Consider the following 25,176-nt stretch of genomic DNA (forward strand, 5'->3'; position numbering starts at 1 on the left):
CCGTTACTTGCTCCAGCTACTTGCATAAGTTAGGCCCCATTCGCCTTCGCATTAGCGAGAAAGCGATATCTCTTTCTAGCTCTTACTTATGGGTGCGTTAAACACGCAACGCTTTTTAAGCTCTCGTGCGAATGGGGCCTAAATTCCAATTTTCAGTAGGACAGTGTGTACACTAGTGTCGCTCCACCCTTAAAAGCGTAGATCTGAGGAGTGAGGACACGGCATTCAAGCGATTAGCCATTTGCTTAAAGTCTGTCTTCAAGTATCGAGTCACAATCAAGTCGGTTAGTCTATCAGGACGCAAATAGTCTCTGATCACAGTGATCACTTTGCCGAGCAAACTGTGTTTATAAGATTATATAATAAGTTTTGTCATTTCACTAATCCTTTCTGGGTGGTAAAAATATTAAAAAAAGTAAAATATTTGGGCATAGAAATATAATTAAAATTGTACATGTACGTACATTTCTATTCTACCTAACTTAATATGTTACTAATAAACAAATACAATTATTTCAATTCTGCTTACAACTTGTATAACAACCGCTGCGAATTTGAGCTTTAAATCTTCTCAGGGCAGAGGTGTAGGGTTAGAGCCGGCGTAGCGTTATTTGACGTTCATAAGCGCATTGTAATATGCCTACTTGAATAATAAACTATCTTTATCTGAGCCTTAACACGTTGTAATAGGGTCAGTCGGCTGCACGTATTTTCTTGTGCCTTGAGCTTCAACCTTTATCCTTGGAGATAAGATGTTCAATCTTTTGTCGCGTTTCGTTTTATCTGGTGCGCGGTGAACTCGTGTCGATTGCGGTGGTCGGACCGCTTGAAGGACATACTGCAGTGCCCGCACGGGTAGGGTTTCTCCTTCGTGTGGGTCACCATGTGCGCTTTAAGGCCCCTAGAACATACCAGCTTATATTATATACATACAAAATAGATGCATTTTCAAGAAAAGATAAAAACGCGAATGTAATTTTCTTTCCTTCCTTGAAAGTCTTGAAACAATGAAATTCTGCTCAACAGACAGGAGATAAATTATCCCATTTATTAAATATTTTGGGATAATCGCTATGTGGAATATGTGAATATTGTGGTATGCCGTAGCCTGTAAGGCTGCGGACTGAACGCACGCGGCGAGCGGCAAATCGACGGCGTTCATACATTTGTTTGAGCGCAATTAATGTACGAACGGCTTTGATTTGCCGCTCGCCGCGCCGCCGGTCGCGTGCGGTTAACCTTTTCGCCGCCATTGACTTGATATAAAGTCAGTACATTTCGTGACCCACACGCCACGACTTGATATGCTATACGTGTTGTTTACGTGCAATATTTGAAATGGCGTTGATGACACTTTATTACTTTCTTGACGTGGCGGCGAAAACGATTAATCCGCGGCCTAAATAAATACCTCTGGTTGATTTCTAGCACATCATCGCATCATCGGGGCATCGGCCCCTGGTTACGATCTAGTATCTAACTATGAAATTCAAAACGGCGACCATCTTACCCTGCATTCCTGAAGCTCTTGTCGCACTGGTCGCACTGGAACTTCTTCTCGTCCACGTGTATACGTCGGTGGTTGTTGAGCGTGGTGCTCCGGACGAAGGCCTTGCCGCATTCTTCGCACTTGAAAGGGCGCTCATTCGTGTGTTTCCTGCCAGACGAGAGAACAATTTAAGAGGCTAATGGCATTACATTTTGTTCAATAAATTATGAGCGGGCTCAATCAAGGGGTTATGAAGGTACAAGAGCCTAGAAGACCAAAAAATTATTTGTCAGGGGGAGGAGACCTTGCAATAAATTGCCACGCTGTTTTCGATCCATTGCTGACTAAGTAGGTGCAATGCAACGAATTCAATATCTTTTTGGCGAAGCGCGAGTTCTCAGTTTGGGGCGAACTACTAGTTATATAGAATTTTATACGGTTTAGACGAAGGAAAATGTCATAAAAATAATCATGCGGAGACTGGTTTATATTTGCGAGGACAGACTCCAACCAAAACCTAAAAAGGTTATATTGTTGGCCTCATAGAAAAAACATGTAGGTATGTTTCTTACCTTACATGATCTTGACATGCCGTTTTTCTGAAGAATCCCTTCGAACAATATTCACATCGGTATTTTCTCTCTTTATTGTGGATATCCCGTCTGGAACAAACATACTCAACAAATACAGATCCTCGAAAACACCTTGTAAGTTAGGATATCTTGATAAGGGTTATTTCAAAGTGGTCGTTCAGATCAGACGGGTTATTTCAAAGTGGTCGTTCAGATCAGAAATTAACAATGTCCATTATTAAATTTCTTCTTCTTCCTCGGTTCCTCATGGCCGAGGGTCGCGGTCGCGACCACATGAGGTCGTTATTTTGTGCACCAAGGCTCTCCATTCTGCACGATTTTCCGCCTTCCTGATAATTATTAAATTTAAACCATACATATAAAGGAAAACTAGTCTTTAGGATTAGCTGGTTTCCTCACAATGTTCTCCTTCCTTAAATAGTGCTGTTTAACTATTCGAAAGTCTCAATATCAGACACACATGGCTACTAAGTATTATTTACGGAATTCCAAAATTATCCGACATAAGAAAATAGGCACAACCTAAAAGAACTCACATATGTCTTTTAAGAAAAATCTTCGCGCGGAACTTCTTCTCGCAGATGTCACACTCAAACGCGTTAACAAGCGTGTGTTCGAGGACGTGTGAGTTGAGCGCCGACACGGAGATGAACCGGCGGCCGCACGTCGGGCAAGCGTGCGGGAGCATGCCCGGGTTGTGAGCTTGTTGCTTATGGGCTGATAGGTTGGCCACCTCTGGAACAAGTAAATTTTGAATTCATCACATACATAATACTAGTTTTAGCCTAAAACCTTGGCTCGAAAAATGCAAATTAAACAGGGTTAAGGCTTATATGTATTTTGTACGAATAATCAGAATTGTAAGTAACAGAGAATAATATTTTTTTTTATATTTTCCACCATATTCAAAAAGTAATACTAGTATTAGATACATGGGCGATACAACTTTTTGACCGACACAAATCTATCCACAACTTTTGAACTTCATTGTAAAGTTTCACCTTTGATTTTCTATGTTTCAATTTATGATGTATATTAAAACATTCAAGGCCCCAACTCTTAAACTTAATAAACAGTAACTATGTATAACTATTTGAATCCTAATTTCTTGGTAACTGCAGATACATTTTGAGTAATGTAAGGGACACAAAACTGATGGTTATATTATAAAGTTGATTCTTAAAGGCCGTAACACACCATCGCACCACACCAAGGTCATTGTTGAGTAAGAGCGAGGAAGCGCTATCTCGTTCTCGCTCTTACTTACGGGTGCGTCGCACAATGACCTTGGTGCGTTGCGATGATGTTTTACGGCCTTAAAGTTGATAAAGTTGACAACTTTGTGGATTTTTTATTATTACAAAAAAGCATTTCACCCTAACGTTACCTAAATTATTTCTACAAAGTCTGTTAAGCTTACATAGTATTCGCAACACAACTTACCTTTATTGCAAATATCGCATTTGTACTTCATGCCAAGATGTTTAGTTTCGTAGTGGTATTTCTGACCCCTCTCTGTGTAGAAGAGCTTGGGGCAGTCTAGGACCTTACACGGCAGCATCTGCTGGTCCTTGGGTCGGCGATGGACAGTGTGCTCCATGATGTTACTGAGACGTATACCCTCCTCGCACATTTTATATTCTGGTTTTGGTTCTTAGGTGGACAACCAAGTTTTTTTATGAAAAAATAAATAAAAAGGTTAGCACGATAAATCTTTAACAGATACCTATAACCAAAGATAGATATAACTCCATAATAGATGGATACAGTCTAAGGAAAAAACGTGCCGCGAAAATCACGAAAATTTGATTTTCGATCAGATGGCGCCACTAGCTTTGGCCTACTCACGTATAGAGGGTGTTGACGGTTTCGTTTGTTATTTATAATTTTAATGCATATCAGTGACAGAACATGGGTCGAAATCATATAAAAATAATTAATGCAAATAAAAAAATCATTTATCCATATTTAAATACATTTTAACGTATTTTTATAAATCTTCATTTTTAGTTTTAAAGTATGTCGATAGATGGCAGTGAATTCACAGTGGTTACAAAATTTTATATGACAGTACCGCTCTATCTTATTATATCCTCTTTGCTATAACATACATAGCCACCTATAGTATAACTATAACAGATACCATACATATAATAATTTATTGAATTACTGATCAATAAAGCTTCTCCTTACCTTTTACTCTACTCTTTAGTGACTCTTTATCTGACTCCACATCTTCCAATATGTCTTCATCCCTAGCATCTATTGGAAATACTTCTAATGATTCTTCCCTCTTAACATCATTATTATCTAATGTAACTTCTCTTTTTACATCTATCTCTACTTCTATTTCTGCTCTGCATTCTTCAACTATACAACTGCCAAAATAATTAATTTCCAAGGGATCTTCATGTTTGATCCCATTTTCATCCCCAAACCGTTTTTGATCCTCTAGCGAAGTAACTGGATCCAAAGATTTTAAATAGGCATCGTTTTTTAAAGATAAAGTCTTAAATTTGTAAAACGATATGATTCTTCTGTAGCAGACATTACATAAATTCTTTGTTATTTTTGAATCATCAGTTACCTAAAAATTAAATGAGACATGTAATATAAAAAAACTTTATTTATCAATTATTAATACAATTTCACAGGCACATTGCAGTGAACCCCGCACTAGGCATGGCCTGTATCGCGGGGTTCAAGGTCATTACGAGTTATATTAAACCAATAGTATTACATATATTATTGCTGTTAGTTTTAAGTTTCGTGACGCATTGGTTCAACTGTAATGTCATGTAAACATTCTTATCAATAAAATAAATAAATAAATAAAATATTAAACATAAGGATAAATAAAAGAAAAAGAGGAGTGTGAAGTGTGAACTTGTATGTGTGTAAGCTTGTTGTGAGGAGGGAGTGAAATGTGTGTGTTTGTGTGAATAAATGTAATATATGTTTAATAAATGCACACATGCTCCTATTTACCTCGATATCTAAGCAAAACATCATTATTTCGAAGTAGTTTCTGTTATCCTCATTAATATCCTTTTCCAAATCAGAAATAGCCTTATTGGTCGGAGTTTTTAGACAGGTTCTGCACACATCCATTGTGATATAAAATTTCACGTATTTAACAAAGAAACAAGGAGAAATCCTGTAAATACTGCATTTACACTTCGGGAATTCGGAATTTCAATCACAACAATAATATATATAAATGATTTGACAGCTATTTGTAATTTGATTGCGTTTCGATACTGCTTGTAGCTAGAGCATGTCCGGGCTACTTAAACAAATATGCGCATGCTTTTTGTGAGCGTCAGGATGGCGGGTGGACCTCTGCGATTTCAACGAAATATTTATAAACATATTGTACCTTTAATAAAAAAACAGTGTACCTCTCTATAAAACGAGATATTTAACAAAAAAGGTCTACCCGCCATTCTGACGTCAGGATGGCGGGTGGACTTATGAAATCTTGCATTATACCACACTAAAAGTATGCAGTTATATTGTACCTTCAGTGTACCTGTGTAAACTTTCATTAGAAATCAGTATATCTATTCCTAAAACGAGCTTGGTATAAAACAAGGTCCACCCGCCAATCTGACGTCAGGATGGCGGGTGGACCTTGTTTTGAGCGTAGCTCGTTTTAGGGATAGATATACCGATATCTAATAAAAACTACGGAGGTACACTGAAGGTACACTATAAATACATACATTTCGCGTGAAATAATGCAAGATTTCATAGGTCCACCCGCCAACCTGACGTCAGGATGGCGGGTGGACCTTTTTTGTTAATTATCTCGTTTTATAGAGAAGTACACTGGTTATTATTAAAGGTACACTGAAGGTACAATATGTTTATAAATATTTTGTTGAAATCGCAGAAGTCCACCCGCCATTTTGACGCTCACTGCTTATTGTACTATGGCCTGAAAAGCCATTAGATCAGATCAGCTATACGCGTGCGCCCATAATGTAGCCCACCAAAAACCATACAAATTTACGGAGGGGAATTAAACAAAATGTGAGACTGTGACAAGGGCAAACAATAACAGTGCTTTCTCTGCTACTCCTACTGAAAGATACATAAGACTATCGCGTTCGGTCATTTCCCCCCACCCCTCATGCCCGATCCAGTTATACTAGATTCATGTTCATGTAAAAGCAGTGCGCAGGTGCATGTACCAACCAAGTACAAACGCGGACAATTCCCGTAAATAACTCATGATCTGCGTTACTGGAGTGGAGCAAGTAAACACCAAGTGCATGCGCAAGTCATCCATGTGATCCATGTCAGTTTTAGTAACTGGTGCATGTAGCTTAAGAGCTTATTCACTATCCTAATTTAGTGAATAACAAGAGGGACGCCGCTATACGTGAGAAACGATAGGATGTATCTCATATCCGCGTCTCACGTATAGCGGCGTCCCTCTTGTTAGTCACTAAATTAGGATAGTGTTAAATATCAATTTTTGGGTAGGCTGTAAATAAAAGGCATGATTGAACCACGATTGTATTCATAACGTAATGTTCACGTTTTTAGCGGCGAACTAATTGCCAAAACATAAACCTATTATACGCCAGATCGATTTCTTTTAGCGACAAATCCATGTACCTCTGTTACCAAGTTTTAAGTCGCATAGAGATAAAGTGCTCAGTCGGCTGACAGATGTTTTTGGTGAGCTGTGATCTCGTGTTTCCGGCGGTGGTCCGTGCGACCGAAGCGCTTGCCGCAATACCGGCAAGGGTGATTCTTCTCCTTCGTGTGACTTATCATGTGTTTACGAAGATATCTGCAACAAAATATAGTGTGACATGTTGCACACATTCCTTCAAGGACCTAAACAAACTAGATTAAATTTGCAACAAAAAAGTCCTCAATATGAACCGGTTGAATGATTTCCAAGAGCTAATATGTAATATGTAGGTAGTATTGTTTTATCAAATTTTCAATACACATTGTTTTTGGTACCATTTCTGAAGTTTCTCAAACTCTCCTTAGTTAACCCCTTATATTTAATTTTGTAAAATGAGGATTATGTGCCAAAGTTTTTAAATAGTACAGTAGAAAATTCGCAAAGATTTTAGAAGCATTAAGTTGAAAATGGCGAACTTACTCAACCCTCATAAAGGCCATGTTGCACACCTCACAATGATAGTTCTTGACGCCAGTATGGATGAGCTGATGGTTCTTATGAGAAGTGCTGTGAGAAAATGTCTTCCCGCACTCCTCACATTTGTATGGACGCTCTTTCTTATGGGACCTGTTGAAACCATTGAATTAAGAAGGTATAAAATGTCTTAACTGTTGTATCTCTGGCCCTCAGTGATCATATGCCAGCTCACTAAACTCGACGCCACCATTAGATCCCAATAATCTAACCTAACCTAACCTCACTTTTTCTCTTTTCCGTATGTTTTAAGAAACTAAACAAAGCTAGAAGGATACATCTATATTTATTTTAAATGCTAGAGTATGCAAAAGGGAAATTTGAGTTTACTTCTTTACATATTTTCCATTATTACGAAAGAAAAAGGATCCGAGTGAGGTTAGATTATTGGAATCTAATGGTGGCGTAGAGTATAATGAAAAGTAAGTTTCAGGAAAAAAAATGCGTGTTTCTATTGCATGTTGTAAATTATTATGGATTTGCTTACCTTATATGCAGTTCAAGTGAATATTTCGTAAAGAAACCTTTTGAACAAAATTCACATTGATATTTTCTTTCTTTTTCATGGACGCGCCGCCTAGAAATTGAAACAAAAATAAAAGTGATCTGTCCAATTTGTACACAAACATGACAACAACTAAATTCACAAGAATAGTCTAAAAATGAAAACTTACATGTGCCTCGAAAGGACTCCTTTACGGTTGAACTTTATATGACAGATATCACACTCGTGGACTAAGGTGTCTGAGCCCTTTGTGTGTGTTATCATGTGCGTCGCCAGCGCGGACTGCGTAACGAAGCGGCGGCCGCACGACACGCAAGCGAACGGAAGCGCGTCCCGGTCGTGGGCTAGCAACTTGTGCGTTGTAAGGTTTGTTACCTCTGGAAAACAGTCATTATTATTACAATGTCTAACTTTTTAAAGTTAGGGTAATAGCAAACAAAATATGTATAATTTGTAGTGTTTCTACTTTCAAGAAACAAAAATATTTTTGTTTAAATAAATATTTGTGCCACCTACCTTTATTACACACATCACATTTAAATTTCATTCCTAAGTGTGTAAATTTGTAGTGCTCTCGTAGAGCTCCTTTTGTGCAAAAGACCTTAGGACATGTATCGCACTGCACTGTCTTCCTTTCACCAGTAGGTACATGCCGGGCAGTGTGCTGCTTTAAGTTACGGACAGACTTGCCACACTCCTCGCATACTTGGTAGCCTTGTTTTAAATGTTCTGCAGATTCACTTTTTTTGGGTCGGCCACGTTTTTTTCGGGCTGGTGCTACAATATAGTACATTAATAGTGAATAAGTAAACTCAAAAACATATTATATCTACAAAAATATATATGATGTACAATTTATTGTCTAATGTATCTATCTATTCTAAATAATAAAGAAATAATTTATTGTCTTACGATTTTCTTTTGTCCCTTTTTTAATATTTTCATGTTTCACTTTTTGTACCACACTCAATGGCTCTTTGTCCGACTCAGCATCTTCTGTTGTATCTTCATCCTTAACATCTCTTTGTACATCTCCGAATGTATTCTCTTTTTTTACTTCAATTTCTATTTTAATTTGAGGTACATCTTCAACCACACATTGGCCATATTCATCATTATCTAAGAAATTCTCGTGTTTAATTCCGTTTGCGTCTACGTATACAGACGGCTTTTTGTCCACTTTGGATAAAAGTGGGTCTAATGATTTCAAATAAGCATCATTTTTTAAAGATAGGTTCTTGAACTTGTAAAATGATATGATCCTTACGTAGCATGCATCACATAGATTTGTTGTAATTTTAGATTCGCGTGTAACCTGTAATTAGAGGGACACCTTTAGTATTTGTTATACGACTTTTGGAATGCTTCAAACATAAATGTTCACCTTTATGTCTAAACAAAACATCATGATTTCAAAGCTCCTTTTGGTGTCCTCATTTATGCCCATTTCTAACTCTGAGATATCCTTATCCGCTGGAGTTTCGAGGCACGTTCGACACATACCCATAGTTATTGAATGTTGTGTCACAAATTAAAGTAAAATACAGCTATATTTTTTAAATAATTAATTAATTTAGATCACGGGTTGGGCAATAAATAATCCAATCGAAATTGATTTTGACACTTGACAGCCTGACCGGCCGTGTTTGTTGACTTCAACACAATATTGCCGTATTGCGTTTCGTTACGGGACATGGTACATTCTGAGATTCTTGCACATGGCGCATTTAACCTGTGCATGTTGAGTTGATGTTGAGGCTCTTGCGTGGGTTTTAGTTATTGTGTTATATAACTACGGCAGTGCTAAAGCAGAATGTAGGTGTAGTGCACGTGTAGTGTACGTACGTGTACCTTGGTATCATATCAATGCGGGATTTTTGCTTCGATTGGGATTTAGTTTCGAAGTACTTGCACTGTGGATTAGTACAACGGAGCCGAAAAAGCTCGAACGCTCTAGTTTCCTACCCCTAGTTTTAATGCGTTACTTGGGTGGAAAAAGTGTTCGTGCGTATGAGCAAGGTACGTGCGTATACACTTGAGTGCAGACCAAACCGCAAAAACGTTTCAGTCCTGTCAAAACAATACGCATCCCTCAGAATAATGACTAAAGCATAGAAGTCGGGCAAAAATGCTTCGCAAATATGTATACCCGTACTTTACTTCCTTACGAGTTAGATAATGTGCCGAAAAGAGATGCATATATGCTTGTTATTTCTCATTTACGTCCGGTGTCATAAGTTTGATAATTTGCTAGGGATGTAACTATGTCGACTTTTTATATCGATAAATTATGCATAAGTTTATGTGCCATGTAAAAGAATAATCACGAAATTGGCAAATTGATAATAGTCTGGCTAATGAAAGTTGAACCTGAAAAAACGCGGCAATTTCAAGAAATCTGTAGCAGGCGGCTCGTTGAAATGAAATGAAATGAAATGCGTGGAATACAAGGATTGCATAACTTTTATACTTTTTATAATTTTCATATTCTAAAAATCATTAAAAATTATAAAAATTATGCGATCCTTGGAATCAAAGAGCCGCCTGATATGATGATTAATGCATGTACCTAATATAGCTTTTATCTCATTTGCAGTCTACCACTCAGAACCGTCTAACTATACCTCTCGTTTTTTTATCATTAGAAAGAAGGCGAGCGATCTTAACGTGTCGTTTTATCGAAAAACACTTTGAAAATAAGTCACAACAAATATAATATACGATCATTTACATACTTTTGCTTTCATAAGTAAAATATTGCTATATTTATAAAAAAACTTGTCAATAAAAAGACACGTGGAAATGGTTTACCGTTTTTTCTAATGCTAAAAGACTAAGTATAGTTTCTAGTCATGTACAGTCAGCTGCAGAGAAAAGGCACCCCCCTGCATACAAAGTTCTGTAAATTAGTATGGACGTGGGGTACCTTTTCTCTGCAGCTGACTGTACCAAATAGGAAATGAAAAAAAAAAACGTTCGTGTAATATATTTTTTTTATTTAATAATAGGGAATATTACGCGAAACTCGGCGTAGGTGGCGCCACTATCACAATCTGAGGGTCTATCGCGAAACAAGAAAATCGAACTTTCGTTATCTAACATCTCTGTCACTCTTGCGTATTCGAGCGATAAAGAGGCAGCTAGATAACGAAATTTCGGATTCGAGTTTTCCGGTAGGTCCCCTGAAAACTTGTCAAAAACCTGTTAAAGGTACAGTATGAATAAGTTACTCTACAGTGCACTAAAAAAGCTAGTGCTGCACTCTGGTGGCAAAACATTGCAGTAATATCCCCTATTCCTCGTCCTTTGGAAATCTGAAATAAAAAGTTGAGTTTTGTGACCAACAATATTAATAAAAGGAACATTCATCAATGATCATTAATGTCTTTTTTATTAGGGTTCCGTACCCAAAGGGTAAAAACGGGACCCTATTACTAATACTTCGCTGTCCGTCTGTCTGTCACCAGGCTGTATCTCATGAACCGTGATAGTTGAACCGTGAGTAGACAGTTGAAATTTTCACAGATGATGTATTTCTGTTGCCGCTATAACAACAAATACTAAAAAGTACGGTCCCCTTGGTGCGCGCGTCCGACCCGCACTTGACCGGTTTTTAGTATTAAACTATAGTCTGGCAAACACAATCTGTCAGTAAGTAAGAACAAAGAAAACTATAGGTACAGTCGAAGGCAAAAATATCGATCCAGACAAATGGCTTAAAAATATGTGAACACGATTTTATTGTCTGAGCGTACACATATTTTTGAGACTTTGGGAATGTATATATATTTATTCCCTTGACTGTACTCATCAATTAAAATGAGACAGTCCTGGGCCAAACTAAGAAAGCTGTAAATGTCGATAGGTTATTGATCTGAGGTCGATACATCACTATGCCAAAAACATAACCTTTCATACTTAGCAGAAAAGTTCGAAAATATATGCAAAAATCTATATAGACTTGAATGCAAGTAATAATTACATAAACAACATATCGATTTCTATGTTTAGGGTCAGGTCCTATAAATTAATTTCTTCAAAATTGAACAAAACTCACCGATTAAAGGTTATCGGTTCGTGCGTATTTTCTTTTCTTCCTGTATGCGATTTACAGCCCTCGATCACACAAGACATTATCACAAAGGGAACTTCAAACCATTACAAATAAAAACTCAGCACGTTTTCCAACAATCTTTCAGGAATAGCAACAATATAATTAAAATAAACCAAGATGACCGCTGAAACATCCCGAAATATTTCAACTAAAATAATACGACTATGTCAAGTTGTTACGGTTGTCACCTACCTGTGAAATAACGAACATATATTTTATTTGGCTGGATTATATTATAGAACCACATAGGACCATTTGACATTTCCCTCAGTTTATCTTATGACAATACTGAAAAAAACGAAAGAACTTGCGGATTGTTGTCTCACTCACTCATAGACAAAAAGTAATAACGTGTTGTGAATACTTCTTTTACCAAGCTTCTATTTTTGCCCGGCTTCTTTGCTTTAGTCATTATTCTGAGGGCCATTTGTTTAAAAAAAAAATGTCAAAAAAATGTGACGTTGACGGACGTGTTCGTAAATATGGTAGTTTATTGTTTTAAATATTTTATCTAATTTTTACTTTAAAACAAGACACAGACTCTATCATAATGAATATATGCCGAACCTGCCTCAAAAGTCCAGCTATCAGGAATATATCAGAGCTAGGAAAGGGCATATGTGAAGATAACAAAAGCTATCTCGAAATCATGATGTTTTGTTTAGATATCAAGGTAAATAATTAATAGTTAATGTATTTTTACAGATGTATTACAGTTAACTACATATCTTGTTCTAATTACAGGTTACACAAGACTCAAAAGTTACAACGAAGCTATGTAATAACTGCTATAGAAAAATCATATCATTCTATAACTTTAAGGCACTGTCTTTGAAAAATGATATTTATTTAAAATCTATAAGCTCAGAAGTAACGCTGGACCATAAAGTATCCATATACGTGGATGAAAACAGTGTCAAACATGAGAATTCTATAGATTCTTATGAATTTGGGTCGGTTATTGCAAATTGTCAGATGGAAATTAAACAGGAATTAGATGTTAAGGATGAAGATACCTTAGCAGATGTAGAGTCAGATGAAGAGCTGCTTAGTGTCATACAGAGAGTAAAATATGAAAATATTAAGGATGAGACCAAAGAAAATGGTAAAGTACAAGGGCTCATAATTATTTTTGTTGTCTTATTTTTTTGTCCCCAAAAATTTTACGGAGTGTAGCTTTTTGTATGAGATATGTATGGATTTGAAATCAAGTTAACATGAACTTTTTTTTCAGAACATAATTTTGCTTAAATATAACTTTACATGGATTTTATATCTCATTCAATATTATTAAACCTAAAAGTTTGATATTCAAGTTTTTCTTTCTCATAGTCATTGTAATAAAACTTCTCAATGAAAGATATTATAGAGTTTTGTAATTATTCATTCACTATTAAATAAAATTTAATTTAATTTCTTTATTTGAGAGACAACATATTGGTCCATTAATTTGTTAGCTACAGCTTATACCTTATGTTAGTAAGAACAACAACAGTAACCTAATAAAATATTTAATAAATTACGAACAAAAACAACTTTAAAATCTTATTCATCATTTTTTAGCACCAATATATAAAAAACGTGGCCGTCCAAGGAAAATAAAGCCATTAAAACTAGAGAATGTGAAACAAGAACGGCAAGTGTGCGAAGAGTGTGGCAAGTCAGTCCGTAACCTGAAGGAGCACTCACTCCAGCACCTGCCCATGAGTGAGCGAAAGAAGCTACAGTGTAAAGTTTGTCCGAAGCTCTTTTCAACATACGGTGCGAGGACCAGGCATTACAAGATTAAGCATTTAGGCATTAAGTCGGAATGCAATATTTGTCATAAGAGTGAGTAAAACCAAATTAGTATTTCTGTATTAACAGAGCCCTCTTAACACTTTTAGTGCTAAGCACTCCATTTCCAATACAAAATGAACACACCTAGTATGTACCTGGCAGTGAATGTGTTAATAGATCAGTAGACTGTCAAATATCACAGTATGATGGTATGCATACATTTCTCGTAATGTAATGTTGAAGTTTATTTATTATTTCATTTTAGACAGGCAGCTGATGCAGGTACGTCTAAATTAACTAACGAAGCAAAATATGCAACTCTCCTTAATCTCTAGCTGTAGCACATCTCCAGTCTATGTAGGGGAGACTTGATACTAGGTACCTGGTCACCTAAATTATAAAACCGTCATTAATAATAATAATAATAATAAAAAAAAACATCCGCTGACACTGACAGACGTCCTTTTACATTTCTTTTGATAAAATATATTTTAAATGTGGTTTTTGCCCTAAAATAGTGATAAATACTCATGTGTGAACCGAGTTATTACTAAACCATGCGGACAATTGATATTTTTCATTGTAGACACCGCGACCATGGGTCGCAGTCGCATTACAACCGTGTTGACATTTGTCATACTTCACCGGCAAAACTACAAAATTATTAGAAATGATAACAAGGAGTCGAACTAAAGCGGTAACATCAAGCGCACGACCACCACCCCCGCCCGCCTCGTCCAGTTCCTCGTCCACTCGTCGTCAGGCGACGAGTTTGCAACGGCGCCTGACACAGACGGGTCCAGTGACGAGAGCGGGCCGCCGCCGCCGCCGCCGCCACGACCACCTGCGCGACGAGGGCGGCCACCGCTGCCGGCACGCTTGGGGCTTGCGGGACATCCTGCCCCGCCCACGGCTCCCGCTGCCGGTGGTATAGTGCGTCGCATGCGATGGTCTCAATCCATTAATGAGAATGTCATGCGCGCCTATTATGGGGCTACAGAGGGGGGAACACAGCTATCCGCGTATCGTTCAAGAATACTGCCACTGTTTCAGGTTCTTGAACCCACCATCACCGTGTCGGAGCAACGATTATCGGATCAGGTGCGCGTCATTCAGCGGCTAAAGCGTTTGGATGATGCGACACTTGATCGGCTTCGCCTGGAGGCTCTCTCTGCTCGCGCAGCCTCCGCCTCGGTGCGAGATCTGCCCGCCACGTCGCCGGATCCGGTGCCCGCACCCGACCTGGCACCGGGGGCGCCGCGGGTTGATTTTAGTACCGACGAGGGGGATTTTGCGAGTCAGAGCGTGAGTACATCTGCCAATGAGCAACTGAGGAGGACTTTGGAAGAGACGATTACGCAGTATCGCGCCACAACCAACTCTAGGCCACGATTACCACGTCTGCCTATAAATAGACGCAATCTAGCGCTAGTGGGAGCCCTAAACGCTTTACTAGAGCCACATTTACGGACTAGTAAAGATTTAGATGATACGCACTCGATCATGTACTGCGGAGCCATCGCGGCGTGCCGTGTTGCTCGAGTCAAGTTTCCGGACGCTGAACGTGCACCTAGGACCGCCGGAGGTGTCCCTGCATGGCAAGCGCGGATTGAGCGACGTATCAGCTCGTTTAGGACTCTCATTGCAAAGCTGATCTGCTTTAGGGGGGGCAACAACCGCCCCCGAGTAATGCGCTTTGTGAACCAGGCGTTCGCGGGGACGGATGTCAGGCCCCGCGACTACATGGCCAATGTCACAGAGCGCATCGACTTTCTAAAGCAGAAAGTCTATGCATGGGCAAACCGTATTCGCCGCTACAGAAAGCGTGTGGATCGATTCCAGCAGAATCGTCTTTTTCAAAGTGACCAAAGGAAGGTGTACCGAAGGTGGGAGGAAGCCGACTCTCGTGTGTCCGACGTGCGGCTACCGGATGCTACTGCCATGACTGATTTCTGGCGTAGCATCTGGTCAGTGCCTGTGGAACACACGGAGGGCGGTTGGATAGACGTTGTCGAACGTGAGTGCGAGAACATCGAACCTATGGGGGCTATCACCATCAGCCCCGATGACATAAGTTGTGCCATTCGTACGACCCAGAACTGGAAAAGTCCTGGACCGGACGGATTGCACAACTTCTGGCTAAAATGGTTTCGATGCTCGCACGCACGGTTGGCAACGCAGTTCCAACAAGCCCTAGAGCTCGGTTCCCTCCCACCTTCCCTAACAACTGGTGTAACCTTCCTGCTCTACAAGTCCGGTAGTACCACGGAAGCAAAGAACTACAGACCCATCACGTGCTTGCCTACACTTTACAAGCTCCTTACATCCATTTTGAGAGCAAAAATTAACGCGCACATTGTCGCTAACAACATTTTGGCCTCCGCTCAAAATGGATGTAGGGTTGGGTCCCGTGGTACTAAAGAGCTCCTCCTCATAGACATGACCATATGCCAGCAAGTTCGACGGAACAAGGGGGCCCTCTCGGCCGCCTGGATTGACTATAAGAAGGCCTATGATTCGGTGCCTCACTCATGGCTGAGAAGGGTATTGGAGCTGTATAAACTTGATGCAGCTTTAATATCCTTCCTAAGTGCGTGTATGAGGCAGTGGATCACAGTCCTTCGTCAACCAGGAGGTGGAGATGACCGCCCTGGCCCGCAGGACTTTATAAGGATCGAGCGAGGAATATTTCAGGGTGACAGTCTGAGTCCCCTGTGGTTCTGCCTAGCTCTGAATCCGCTCAGCACCCTGCTGAAGGATTCAGGGTTAGGTTGCCAGCTTCGGAGAGAGGGTGAAGTCATTTCTCACCTTCTGTACATGGATGACCTCAAGCTATTTGCGCCAAATAACCAAGACTTGATGGTGCTATTAAAAACCACAGAAGTTTTCAGTACCGCCATCAGAATGGAGTTTGGTGTCGATAAGTGTGCGGTTATGCATGTACAGCTGGGGGAGGTTGTAAATTCAACAAATTTACAACTTTCTGAGACAATGTCTTTCAGATCTATCTCTGAATCAGAAACCTATAAATACCTTGGTATGTCACAGTCGTTGGGTATTGAGGGCGAGGGTATTAGACGGTCGGTGAAGGAGCGCTGTTTCAGTCGGCTCACAAAAGTCCTTAACAGTCTTTTGTCAGGAGGCAATAAAGTGCGCGCCTTCAACGCCTGGGTAATGCCCATACTCATATACTCCTTTGGCATACTAAGGTGGACTCAGACCGAGCTGGACGCCCTGGATCGGAGGGTCCGTCTACTACTCACCACACACCGTATGCTACACCCACGCTCGTCAGTTATGAGATTGTACATCTCACGGAAGTGTGGAGGTCGAGGCTTCCTTAACGCCAAAGATCTCCACAACCGCGAGGTGTGCAATCTCAGGAATTATTTCCTTAACAACGAGTGTGGGATGCATCGTGATGTGGTGGCAGTGGACAGGCACTTCACGCCGCTCTCCTTGGCAAACGAGAACTGGCACAAACCTGTGGTACAAAGTGCTGCGGGCCGCAGGGCGGTATGGGAGAGTAAGGTGCTACACGGGCGGTTCTACAAGGCCCTCATGGGACCCGATGTAGACCTGCTCGCGTCGGTGAACTGGTTACGATTCGGGGACCTCTTCGGAGAAACCGAGGGTTTTGCCTGTGCAATTGCGGATGAAGTTATGATGACGAACAACTATCGGAAATATATCCTGAAGGACGGTACGGTCGACATTTGTCGGGCATGCCGCCGTCCCGGAGAGTCACTCAGGCATATCATTTCCGGTTGTTCTCATCTTGCTAACGGCGAGTACTTGCACAGACATAATCTCGTAGCCAGGATTATTCACCAGCAGCTTGCTCTTCTATACGGCCTTGTGGACTGCGAAGTACCGTACTACAAGTATTTACCTGTGCCAGTTCTCGAGAATGGTCGTGCCACGCTCTATTGGGATCGATCTATTATCACTGACAGGACTATTGTAGCCAATAAGCCTGACATTGTGATAATAGATCGATCGCAGCGCCGGGCCGTGCTCGTCGACATCACCATCCCCCATGATGAGAATCTCGTGAAAGCCGAGAAGGACAAGTCCAGTAAGTACCTAGACTTGGCTCACGAGATAACCGCCATGTGGGATGTTGATTCGACGATCATTGTCCCGATAGTCGTTTCAGCGAACGGTCTCATAGCGAAGAGTCTCGACCAACACCTTGAGAGACTCTCGCTAGGTGGTTGGATCAAGGGTCAGATGCAGAAGGCGGTGATCTTGGACACGGCGCGGATAGTCCGCCGGTTCCTCTCTCTGCGGCCCTGACCACCGGCAGCTTGGGCCCTGCCCCGCTGCTGGCGGCACCCTAGGTTAGGTTTTTTATAATTTGTTTATATGTATTTTGTATTGTTTTGTAAGTGTTTTTATATTTTACTTTTATATGCATGTTATAAAAAACCTAACGTAAGAAAAATAATAAATAAAGAGAATAATAATAATATAAGCCTTTTATTCAGACATATTTTGTTTTTACAAATTTTACATTTTAAAGTTTATATTGTACATATCTTATCTAAACATAGTTTTACATATAATTTATCGTTTCAGACAACATCGGTTTGGTCTGTGTGCCGTTTGGCAAAGGCCTCTTCCATCCCTTTCCAATTTTCTCTATCTCTCGCCAGTCTGGTCCAGTGTCTCCCTGCGAATTTTACGATTTCGTCCTCCCACCTCATTTTTGGTGGTCCTTGTTTCCTTTTTCTATCTTTTAGGAACCACCATATAATTCTCTTACTCCATTTCTCTTTGCCCCTGATCGTATGACCTGACCACCTCCATTTAAGTGTTTTAACTTTGATGGTTACGTCTTCCACACGTGTTTTAGATCTAATAACCTTGTTTCTGAATCTATCTTTCAATTTAACACCAATCATGCTTCTTTCCATGGACCTTTGACATACTTGTAGTTTTTTTAAGTTGCTCTTTGTTAGAGTCCAAGTTTGGCTGCCGTAGGTTAAAACTGGTAAAATGCATGTATCAAACAACTTCCTCTTTGTAGCTACATTAATTTCTTTGTTCTTCATAACTTCTCTCATTGACCAGTACCGTTTCCATGCGTTAGTTGTTCTTCTAGTAATCTCTTTCTCCATCTCGTTATCCATGGATATTGTTTGTCCTAAGTATATGTATTCATCCACATACTCGATGGTTTCCTGGTTTACTACTATAGGTGTCTTTTTGGAGTTGGTCATTGTTTTGGTTTTTTCCGCGTTCATTCGCAGCCCCATTACCTCACTCTCACTGGCTAGTTCCTCAAGCATACTTTGCAGATCTTTGGCTGTTTTTGCTATCAACACTAGATCGTCTGCGAAGCGTAAGTGTGTAAGTGTGATACCATTGATTTTAATTCCGTAATTGGGATTCCCATGCCAGTTAAGATTCCGAAAGATTCCCTCAAGCACCGCAGAGAATATTTTTGGCGAAAGAGGATCCCCTTGTCGTACTCCTTTATTTATTTTGATCTCTTCTCCCTTGCTTTCTAACTGTATTCTAGCAGTGCTCGCTTCGTAAATGTTCCTAATTACTCTAATGTAGTTCGATATTACACCTTGCTCTTTCAGGGCTTCCCAAATTTTATTATGTATGAGCGAGTCAAAGGCTTTGCTGTAGTCAACATATGCTATGTATAGTGGAATTTGGTATTCCTTGCATTTTTCTGTTAGTTGCCGTACAGTGAAAACCGTCATTAATTGCCCATAAATGAAAAATCCGGCCGTGCGAGTCGGCGAGCGCGCACTAAGGGTTCCGTACCATTACGCAAAAAAATGGAAAAAAAATCACGTTTGTTGTATGGGAGCCCTCTTCAATATTTATTTTATTCTGTTTTTAGTATTTCTTGTTATAGCGGCAATAGAAATAAATCATTTGTGAAAATTTCAACTGTCTAGCTATCACGGTTCGTGAGATACAGCCTGGTGACAGACGGACAGACAGACAAACAGCGGAGTCTTAGTAATAGGGTCCCGTTTTTACCCTTTGGGAACGGAACCCTAAAAATAAAAGAAACCTATGTTAAGATTTTGACAACATAGTGCGAAGCACGCAGCCCCAAACAGAACACACTGTAGACGCCCTCTGCCCCACCTAGGGGACATAGGACTTTAAGTCAAGTAGAGTTAAAATTACTATTTTAGATCTATTTTACATATGACTTATGATAAGGATTTTGAACGAATTTTTAGTCATCATTTTAGAAAACGAGTTTTTCTTCGCTATATACAACGCAACCGAGGTTTGAACCCATGACTTTTGACCAACACACACAAGGTAAAAATCCTCATCATTTTGTCCAGAGGTCGTCTGCCTGTCGACGCACCGACTGCGCGTGCACAACCGCGAGGCGCTCCCGTTCGCGTGCGTGCAGTGCGAGCGCCGCTTCGTGTCCCAAGGAGTGCTAGACGTGCACATGACCACGCACACGAAGGACCGCGCGTTCCAGTGCGACGTGTGTGAGAAAAAGTTTAGGTCGCAGCTACATGTTAACATACATAAGTAAGTTTATTGCCTAAGCCTATACATGTTGGGCGAAAGTTGCCAAACATTTGTCCAGAGGTGTGTCTGTCAACAGTGTCAAAGCACAGACTACGCGTGCACAATCGCAAGGCGCTCCCGTTCGGCTGCGTGCACGTGCAGTGCGAGCGCCGCTTCGTGTCCCAAGGAGTGCTAGACGTGCACATGACCACGCACACGAAGGACCGCGCGTTCCAGTGCGACGTGTGTGAGAAAAAGTTTAGGTCGCAGCTACATGTTAACATACATAAGTAAGTTTATTGCCTAAGCCTATACATGTTGGGCGAAAGTTGCCAAACATTTGTCCAGAGGTGTGTCTGTCAACAGTGTCAAAGCACAGACTACGCGTGCACAATCGCAAGGCGCTCCCGTTCGGCTGCGTGCACGTGCAGTGCGAGCGCCGCTTCGTGTCCCAAGGAGTGCACACGATTTTATATTTATACTGACAATAACTGGTTCGTTGCTTATCTATCGCATTAGGCAAAACCTGTAATGATAGATTTAAGTTTTAATTACAAAAAAAGAAAAGAAATGACCACGCACACGAAGGACCGCGCCTTCCAGTGCGACGTGTGTGAGAAAAAGTTTAGTGTGAGTGTGATACCTATCACATGTTTGGCTAGCCAAACTCAACTAATTCATAGTCTGAAACAGAAAGTCTGTTATTGTAGTCTGTTAGAAAAATATGTATTCGTTACCTTTTTTTGCTTTTTTGTTAATAATTATATGTTAATAAATATACATCTATCACTGGTAGCGCGTCAAAAATGTTTGTCGGCAAACCGGGACTAGACTTTCCTTTTGTTACTGAATTGTAAGAGTGTTAAACGGTCTAAAAATTAGGTAAGCCGGTGGAAATCGAGTTCCACGGACGCCCGACACTGATATCTATTCTTGTTTGTTACAGACGACAGGTCCATGATAAAGAAAAAACACATCTATGTCAATTCTGCTCAAAGACTTTCTTCAAGAAGTACCATTTGCAAGTACATTTAAGGTAAGCAAAGTAGGTATTCGTTTTTGGTATGGGAATAAATAAGAGAGTACCTACTTACCTTGTTTACTTAGAGGCCCTAATTTAGGTAAAGCGCAGCACAAGAAATAAATAGGCTATGAATATTGTAACCACAACCTAAAGGATTGTGTGAGACTTACGGTTCATTTTCCCGGAGCGCAAATCAAAGGGTGCCCGTAGGTACGAAATTAAAAAGTCGTGACCTTGCCATTGTAAACATAACCCAATGGCTTAATACTTAAGGCTTACTTTTCTCGTATATGACGTATATCACTACGAAACACCGATTAGACACGCAACTTTGCATTGAAAACTACGACTCGATGTTAACCTCTTCGATACCGCGTCAAACACAAAAGCTGTCACTTGGACGCCACGTCACCGAAGTGTCAAAACTGAAATTGAACTTTATGCACATGCACGTAGGTTTATGTTGCTCTGTGGTCTGTGACGCATTAATCCGTCTTTGGCGTTGGACCTGCGGTGCCGATATATCCGTCATTGGCGTCCAGAAGGTTAATTTTCCCACGTCGCACACTAAAGACAATGACACTTTCGAGTCCTTACGAGTGTAGAAAAAAGTCAAACAACCTTGCATTGTAAACTCAACCCAACGGACTTAGACACAAAGCTCACATTCCCAGATCGCACACGTAAAAAAACGCCCCGAAGAGTGCAACGAGTGCGGCAATAACTCAAGTTATCATATGCACTGTAAACTCAACCTAACTAAGATATAAAGCTTACATTCCCAAATCGTACAACAAAGAGCGTCCGTACTAATCCGCGTATAGCAATGTCGAGTAATCTGGCATTGTAATCTCAACCCAACTGCCTAACAGATAAAGCTCACATCCCCAGGTCACACACCAAAGAGCGTCCATACGAATGCAGCGAGTGCGGCAAGTTCTTCTCATCCAGCAGCACGCTGAAGGAGCACCGCCTCATACACGGGGACGTTAAGAATTACCACTGCGATCTCTGTGATATGAGCTTTATGAAACCCGGGTAAATATGTCCGATCGGTTTTATAACTAAGTATACCCCGGGGTTTTGGGTGCGGGAATGATTTCTTGTATTCATTACTTTGTTTATTGTAAAATAGTACCAGAGTAAGAATTTAAAATAGGTAGTAAGCTCCAAATGTGCTTAGAAATTTTAAAATATATTCTGTAATTACAGTTTTTATTATTTATTTTTTGGCTAGTGTGAAACAATCCCGCACCCAAAATCCCGAGGTATGTTTATAACCTATATACACGGTGGCTAAAAAATAAGTGCATTCCCGTTGCCAGGGAAGTTTTGGGATTATACTGAGCAACTTTTAAGTACACCACAACACCAAATCCCACACCTCCACCTCCACCTCCACCACCACCACACCTCTGTGTGTATAGGACACCACGAAATCGCGAAAAAAAACTTTTGGCTGTTTCATACATTTTGGCTGGTCCATTTTCTATGGGAGGGTAAATTTTCTTTCGTGATTTCGCGGTTGGTCCCATAGTAAAAGTTGCTCAGTGTAATGCCAAAACCTCCCTGGCAACGGGAATGCACTTATTTTTTAGCCACCGTGTATATGTCAATGTTCGAGTGTTATCCGTATGTCAGTCAAGAAGTAGTCCTTCACTGACTGCGAGCTGTGTGACATGAGCTTTATGAAACCCCGGTAAATATTAATGGTCGTAATTTTTAACTTTTCGTTTACTCGTTCGATCTGGTTCTTGCTAGCTTGCTAGGCTACTTGCACAAGCAGTATGCGCACGCGCACGTTCCCTGCGCGGGTGTCTCGCGCTGGTACCTACAGTCAACTAATTTGATTCCTACGCCACTATAGAACCATGTCATAATGGATCAATTTGTTTATCTTCTACGACAGTGCTTATCGAGTGATGTATGTCATGTAGGTAAAACAACAAGTTTATGTAGTGGTCTAGGAATCAAATTGGTTGGCCGTACATGTAGTGTGTTGTCATGACAACCCATACGATTTGACAGTTCGTGGACTAATAATATTAGTCTAATACCGTTCGAGAAATGAGCCCCTATTACTTACGCAAGCGCCTCATCAACATTCGCGGTTTACATGTTTCACGTGGAAGAGCCAATACGATCGATTTTATAACCTATACTTGTCTGTGCGTGTGATATGAAAGATGGGAAAATAATGGCCGCCATTTTTAACTTTTTATTTATTCCTTAGTTTATAACCTACATATATCTGAGCGTTTGAGTTGTATCCGACAAATAAGACTAAACTTGTGTGTCTAAATTGTTCATCTTCAAGCAAGGCAAGAGTTAATAGGTATCTCATAGGTAAGCGTGCTCTACTGTAGACCGCATCATCACTTACCATCAGGTGGGATCGTGGTCAAACGCTTGCCTATACATCATAAATTTAAAAAAAACGCACATTCTACTGCCCACAGCTACCTGAAAGTCCACATGATCAGTCACACGAAGGAGAAGCGCTACCCGTGCGGGTTCTGCGGCGTGCGCTTCGGCCGCTCCGACCACCGCCGCCGCCACGAGTTCACCGCGCACCAGAAACACCTCAGGGCCGACTGACGACTCTATGTCCGGGGAATAAGGTTCAAAATCGAGGGGATGGTGTAGAACAGGTGCAGAGATAAATTTGTATTGTCCTCGGTGTAGGGAATGTTTTTGCCGCGTACGTAGAGTAACTGCTAAGGGGCCGAAGGCGTTAGGTATTCAATACAGTATTTAAACTTACGAAAAGTACGAAAAGGGATTTCGTCACTTTTTCCTGTGTTTTTATTTTCGCATTCAAGGTTGTTTTGTTTAACGTTATTCATAGAATATTATAGTACAAATTCGGTTCGATTTATTTGTACAAAAAACTAATTTTTAGAATGCGCTATTTCGTTTAAGCAAATTATATTAATGTTTTATTTGTCTTTATTTAAAATTTGCAGCACTATCCTACTTTGAATATACATCAATTTCAATAAGATTTAAGTTATTTCCAATTGTTTATCACAGGAATATCACCTCAATTTCTTAAACTCTTAAGTTAAAATTTCACTAACAGCTTTTTTTCTATAGTTTGAATCTTCTTAAATAATTTTTACGCCAAAGCTTTTGTTTAACAAATTAGGGTCTTTGGCGTAAAAATCATTTGTGAAGATTCAAACTATACATGGTAGGCTATAGTTATGTTATGTATACTTATTACCTAGTTTTATGCGTAAGCAAAGTAAGATTGCAATTATTTTACAATATATATTTAATTATACAACTCGCCTGAAACGTCGGAATTTAAGGTGAAAACAATGAAATTAAATCGCGGTGGACCCGTTCGTATAATTAAATATGTAATTATATTACACCTCTCTTCTACATATGTTACAGTATTTTAAGCTAATGTTAAAAGTATTTTATTCAAAAATCTATATTTTGTTATTTCAATTGTGAACATGTGATCAAGTTAAGAACTTATTAAATTGTCTATCTATATTTGTTAAAATATGTTTTATTTGTTTATGTACTTGATACCTATGATTCCTATGAAAATATTATCTAGTATTTTACAGATGTAGTGCATAATCCTTTACCATCGTATTTTTACGGAAACGTACGAACGTGTCAGTAACTATTTCTGTCAGTCTCAGTGCAGGGCCGGATCTAAGGGTAGAGCGAGTGGAGCGGCCGCTCCAGGCGCCGGATGGCAAGGGGGCGCCAAAATGGCAAATGAGAAAAAAAAAGTTAGTGTGACGTGGGCCCAAAATACGGTACTTTTGGGTAAAAAGCTTCAACGAAGGGAGCCAAAACCCAATTTCGCTCTACCCTGATCAAGGACTCGGGCCGGCACCGAGTCTCAGTACAAAAAGTACTGAGGCTGACTGAAGTAGGATGACAAATACGAACGTTTCCGATAAAATACGATGGTAAAAGATTATGCACTATATCTGTAATAGCTAACTACAACGACCTAG

General features: G+C 40.1%; 3 protein-coding genes across 3 annotated transcripts; 1 reads left to right on the top strand and 2 right to left on the bottom strand.

Moving 5' to 3' along the window:
• Positions 1-531: 531 nt before the first annotated feature.
• LOC134744042 (zinc finger protein 510-like) lies at positions 532-5,270 on the bottom strand. Its single transcript, XM_063677697.1, has 7 exons — positions 5,071-5,270; positions 4,276-4,669; positions 3,526-3,735; positions 2,619-2,817; positions 2,062-2,151; positions 1,511-1,657; positions 532-901 (listed from the first exon to the last, which is right to left on the bottom strand). The coding sequence occupies exons 1-7, from the start codon at positions 5,191-5,193 to the stop codon at positions 757-759; spliced, it is 1,308 nt and encodes a 435-aa protein (XP_063533767.1). The 5' UTR covers positions 5,194-5,270; the 3' UTR covers positions 532-756.
• Positions 5,271-6,593: 1,323 nt separating this feature from the next.
• Positions 6,594-9,398, bottom strand: LOC134744044 (zinc finger protein 431-like). Its single transcript, XM_063677699.1, has 7 exons — positions 9,154-9,398; positions 8,682-9,084; positions 8,286-8,546; positions 7,939-8,146; positions 7,752-7,841; positions 7,211-7,357; positions 6,594-6,886 (listed from the first exon to the last, which is right to left on the bottom strand). Exons 1-7 carry the CDS (start codon positions 9,274-9,276, stop codon positions 6,748-6,750), a joined length of 1,371 nt encoding a protein of 456 aa, XP_063533769.1. The 5' UTR covers positions 9,277-9,398; the 3' UTR covers positions 6,594-6,747.
• A 2,934-nt stretch (positions 9,399-12,332) lies between these two features.
• Positions 12,333-24,707, top strand: LOC134744045 (zinc finger protein 616-like). The gene is made up of 7 exons (XM_063677701.1): positions 12,333-12,556; positions 12,628-12,988; positions 13,447-13,713; positions 19,989-20,187; positions 21,113-21,202; positions 22,082-22,228; positions 23,650-24,707. The coding sequence occupies exons 1-7, from the start codon at positions 12,434-12,436 to the stop codon at positions 23,786-23,788; spliced, it is 1,326 nt and encodes a 441-aa protein (XP_063533771.1). The 5' UTR covers positions 12,333-12,433; the 3' UTR covers positions 23,789-24,707.
• Positions 24,708-25,176: the final 469 nt, after the last annotated feature.

Source organism: Cydia strobilella, chromosome 9, assembly GCF_947568885.1.
Source record: "Cydia strobilella chromosome 9, ilCydStro3.1, whole genome shotgun sequence".
NCBI classification, from domain to species: Eukaryota; Metazoa; Arthropoda; class Insecta; order Lepidoptera; family Tortricidae; genus Cydia; species Cydia strobilella.

Bases quoted from the DNA above. Each gene is read 5' to 3' on its own strand.
- LOC134744045 (XM_063677701.1), top strand. From the start codon at position 12,434: ATGAATATATGCCGAACCTGCCTCAAAAGTCCAGCTATCAGGAATATA. The intron at 12,557-12,627 runs GTAAATAATTAA...TTCTAATTACAG, and splicing joins TGTTTTGTTTAGATATCAAG to GTTACACAAGACTCAAAAGT. The intron at 22,229-23,649 runs GTAAATATGTCC...TACTGCCCACAG, and splicing joins ATGAGCTTTATGAAACCCGG to CTACCTGAAAGTCCACATGA.
- LOC134744044 (XM_063677699.1), bottom strand. From the start codon at position 9,276: ATGGGTATGTGTCGAACGTGCCTCGAAACTCCAGCGGATAAGGATATC. The intron at 8,147-8,285 runs GTAGGTGGCACA...ACTGTTTTCCAG, and splicing joins ATGTGATGTGTGTAATAAAG to AGGTAACAAACCTTACAACG. The intron at 6,887-7,210 runs GTAAGTTCGCCA...ATTTTGTTGCAG, and splicing joins ATGGCCTTTATGAGGGTTGA to ATATCTTCGTAAACACATGA.
- LOC134744042 (XM_063677697.1), bottom strand. From the start codon at position 5,193: ATGGATGTGTGCAGAACCTGTCTAAAAACTCCGACCAATAAGGCTATT. The intron at 3,736-4,275 runs GTAAGGAGAAGC...TGTCCACCTAAG, and splicing joins ACTAAAGAGTAGAGTAAAAG to AACCAAAACCAGAATATAAA. The intron at 1,658-2,061 runs GTAAGAAACATA...CTCGTCTGGCAG, and splicing joins GCATGTCAAGATCATGTAAG to GAAACACACGAATGAGCGCC.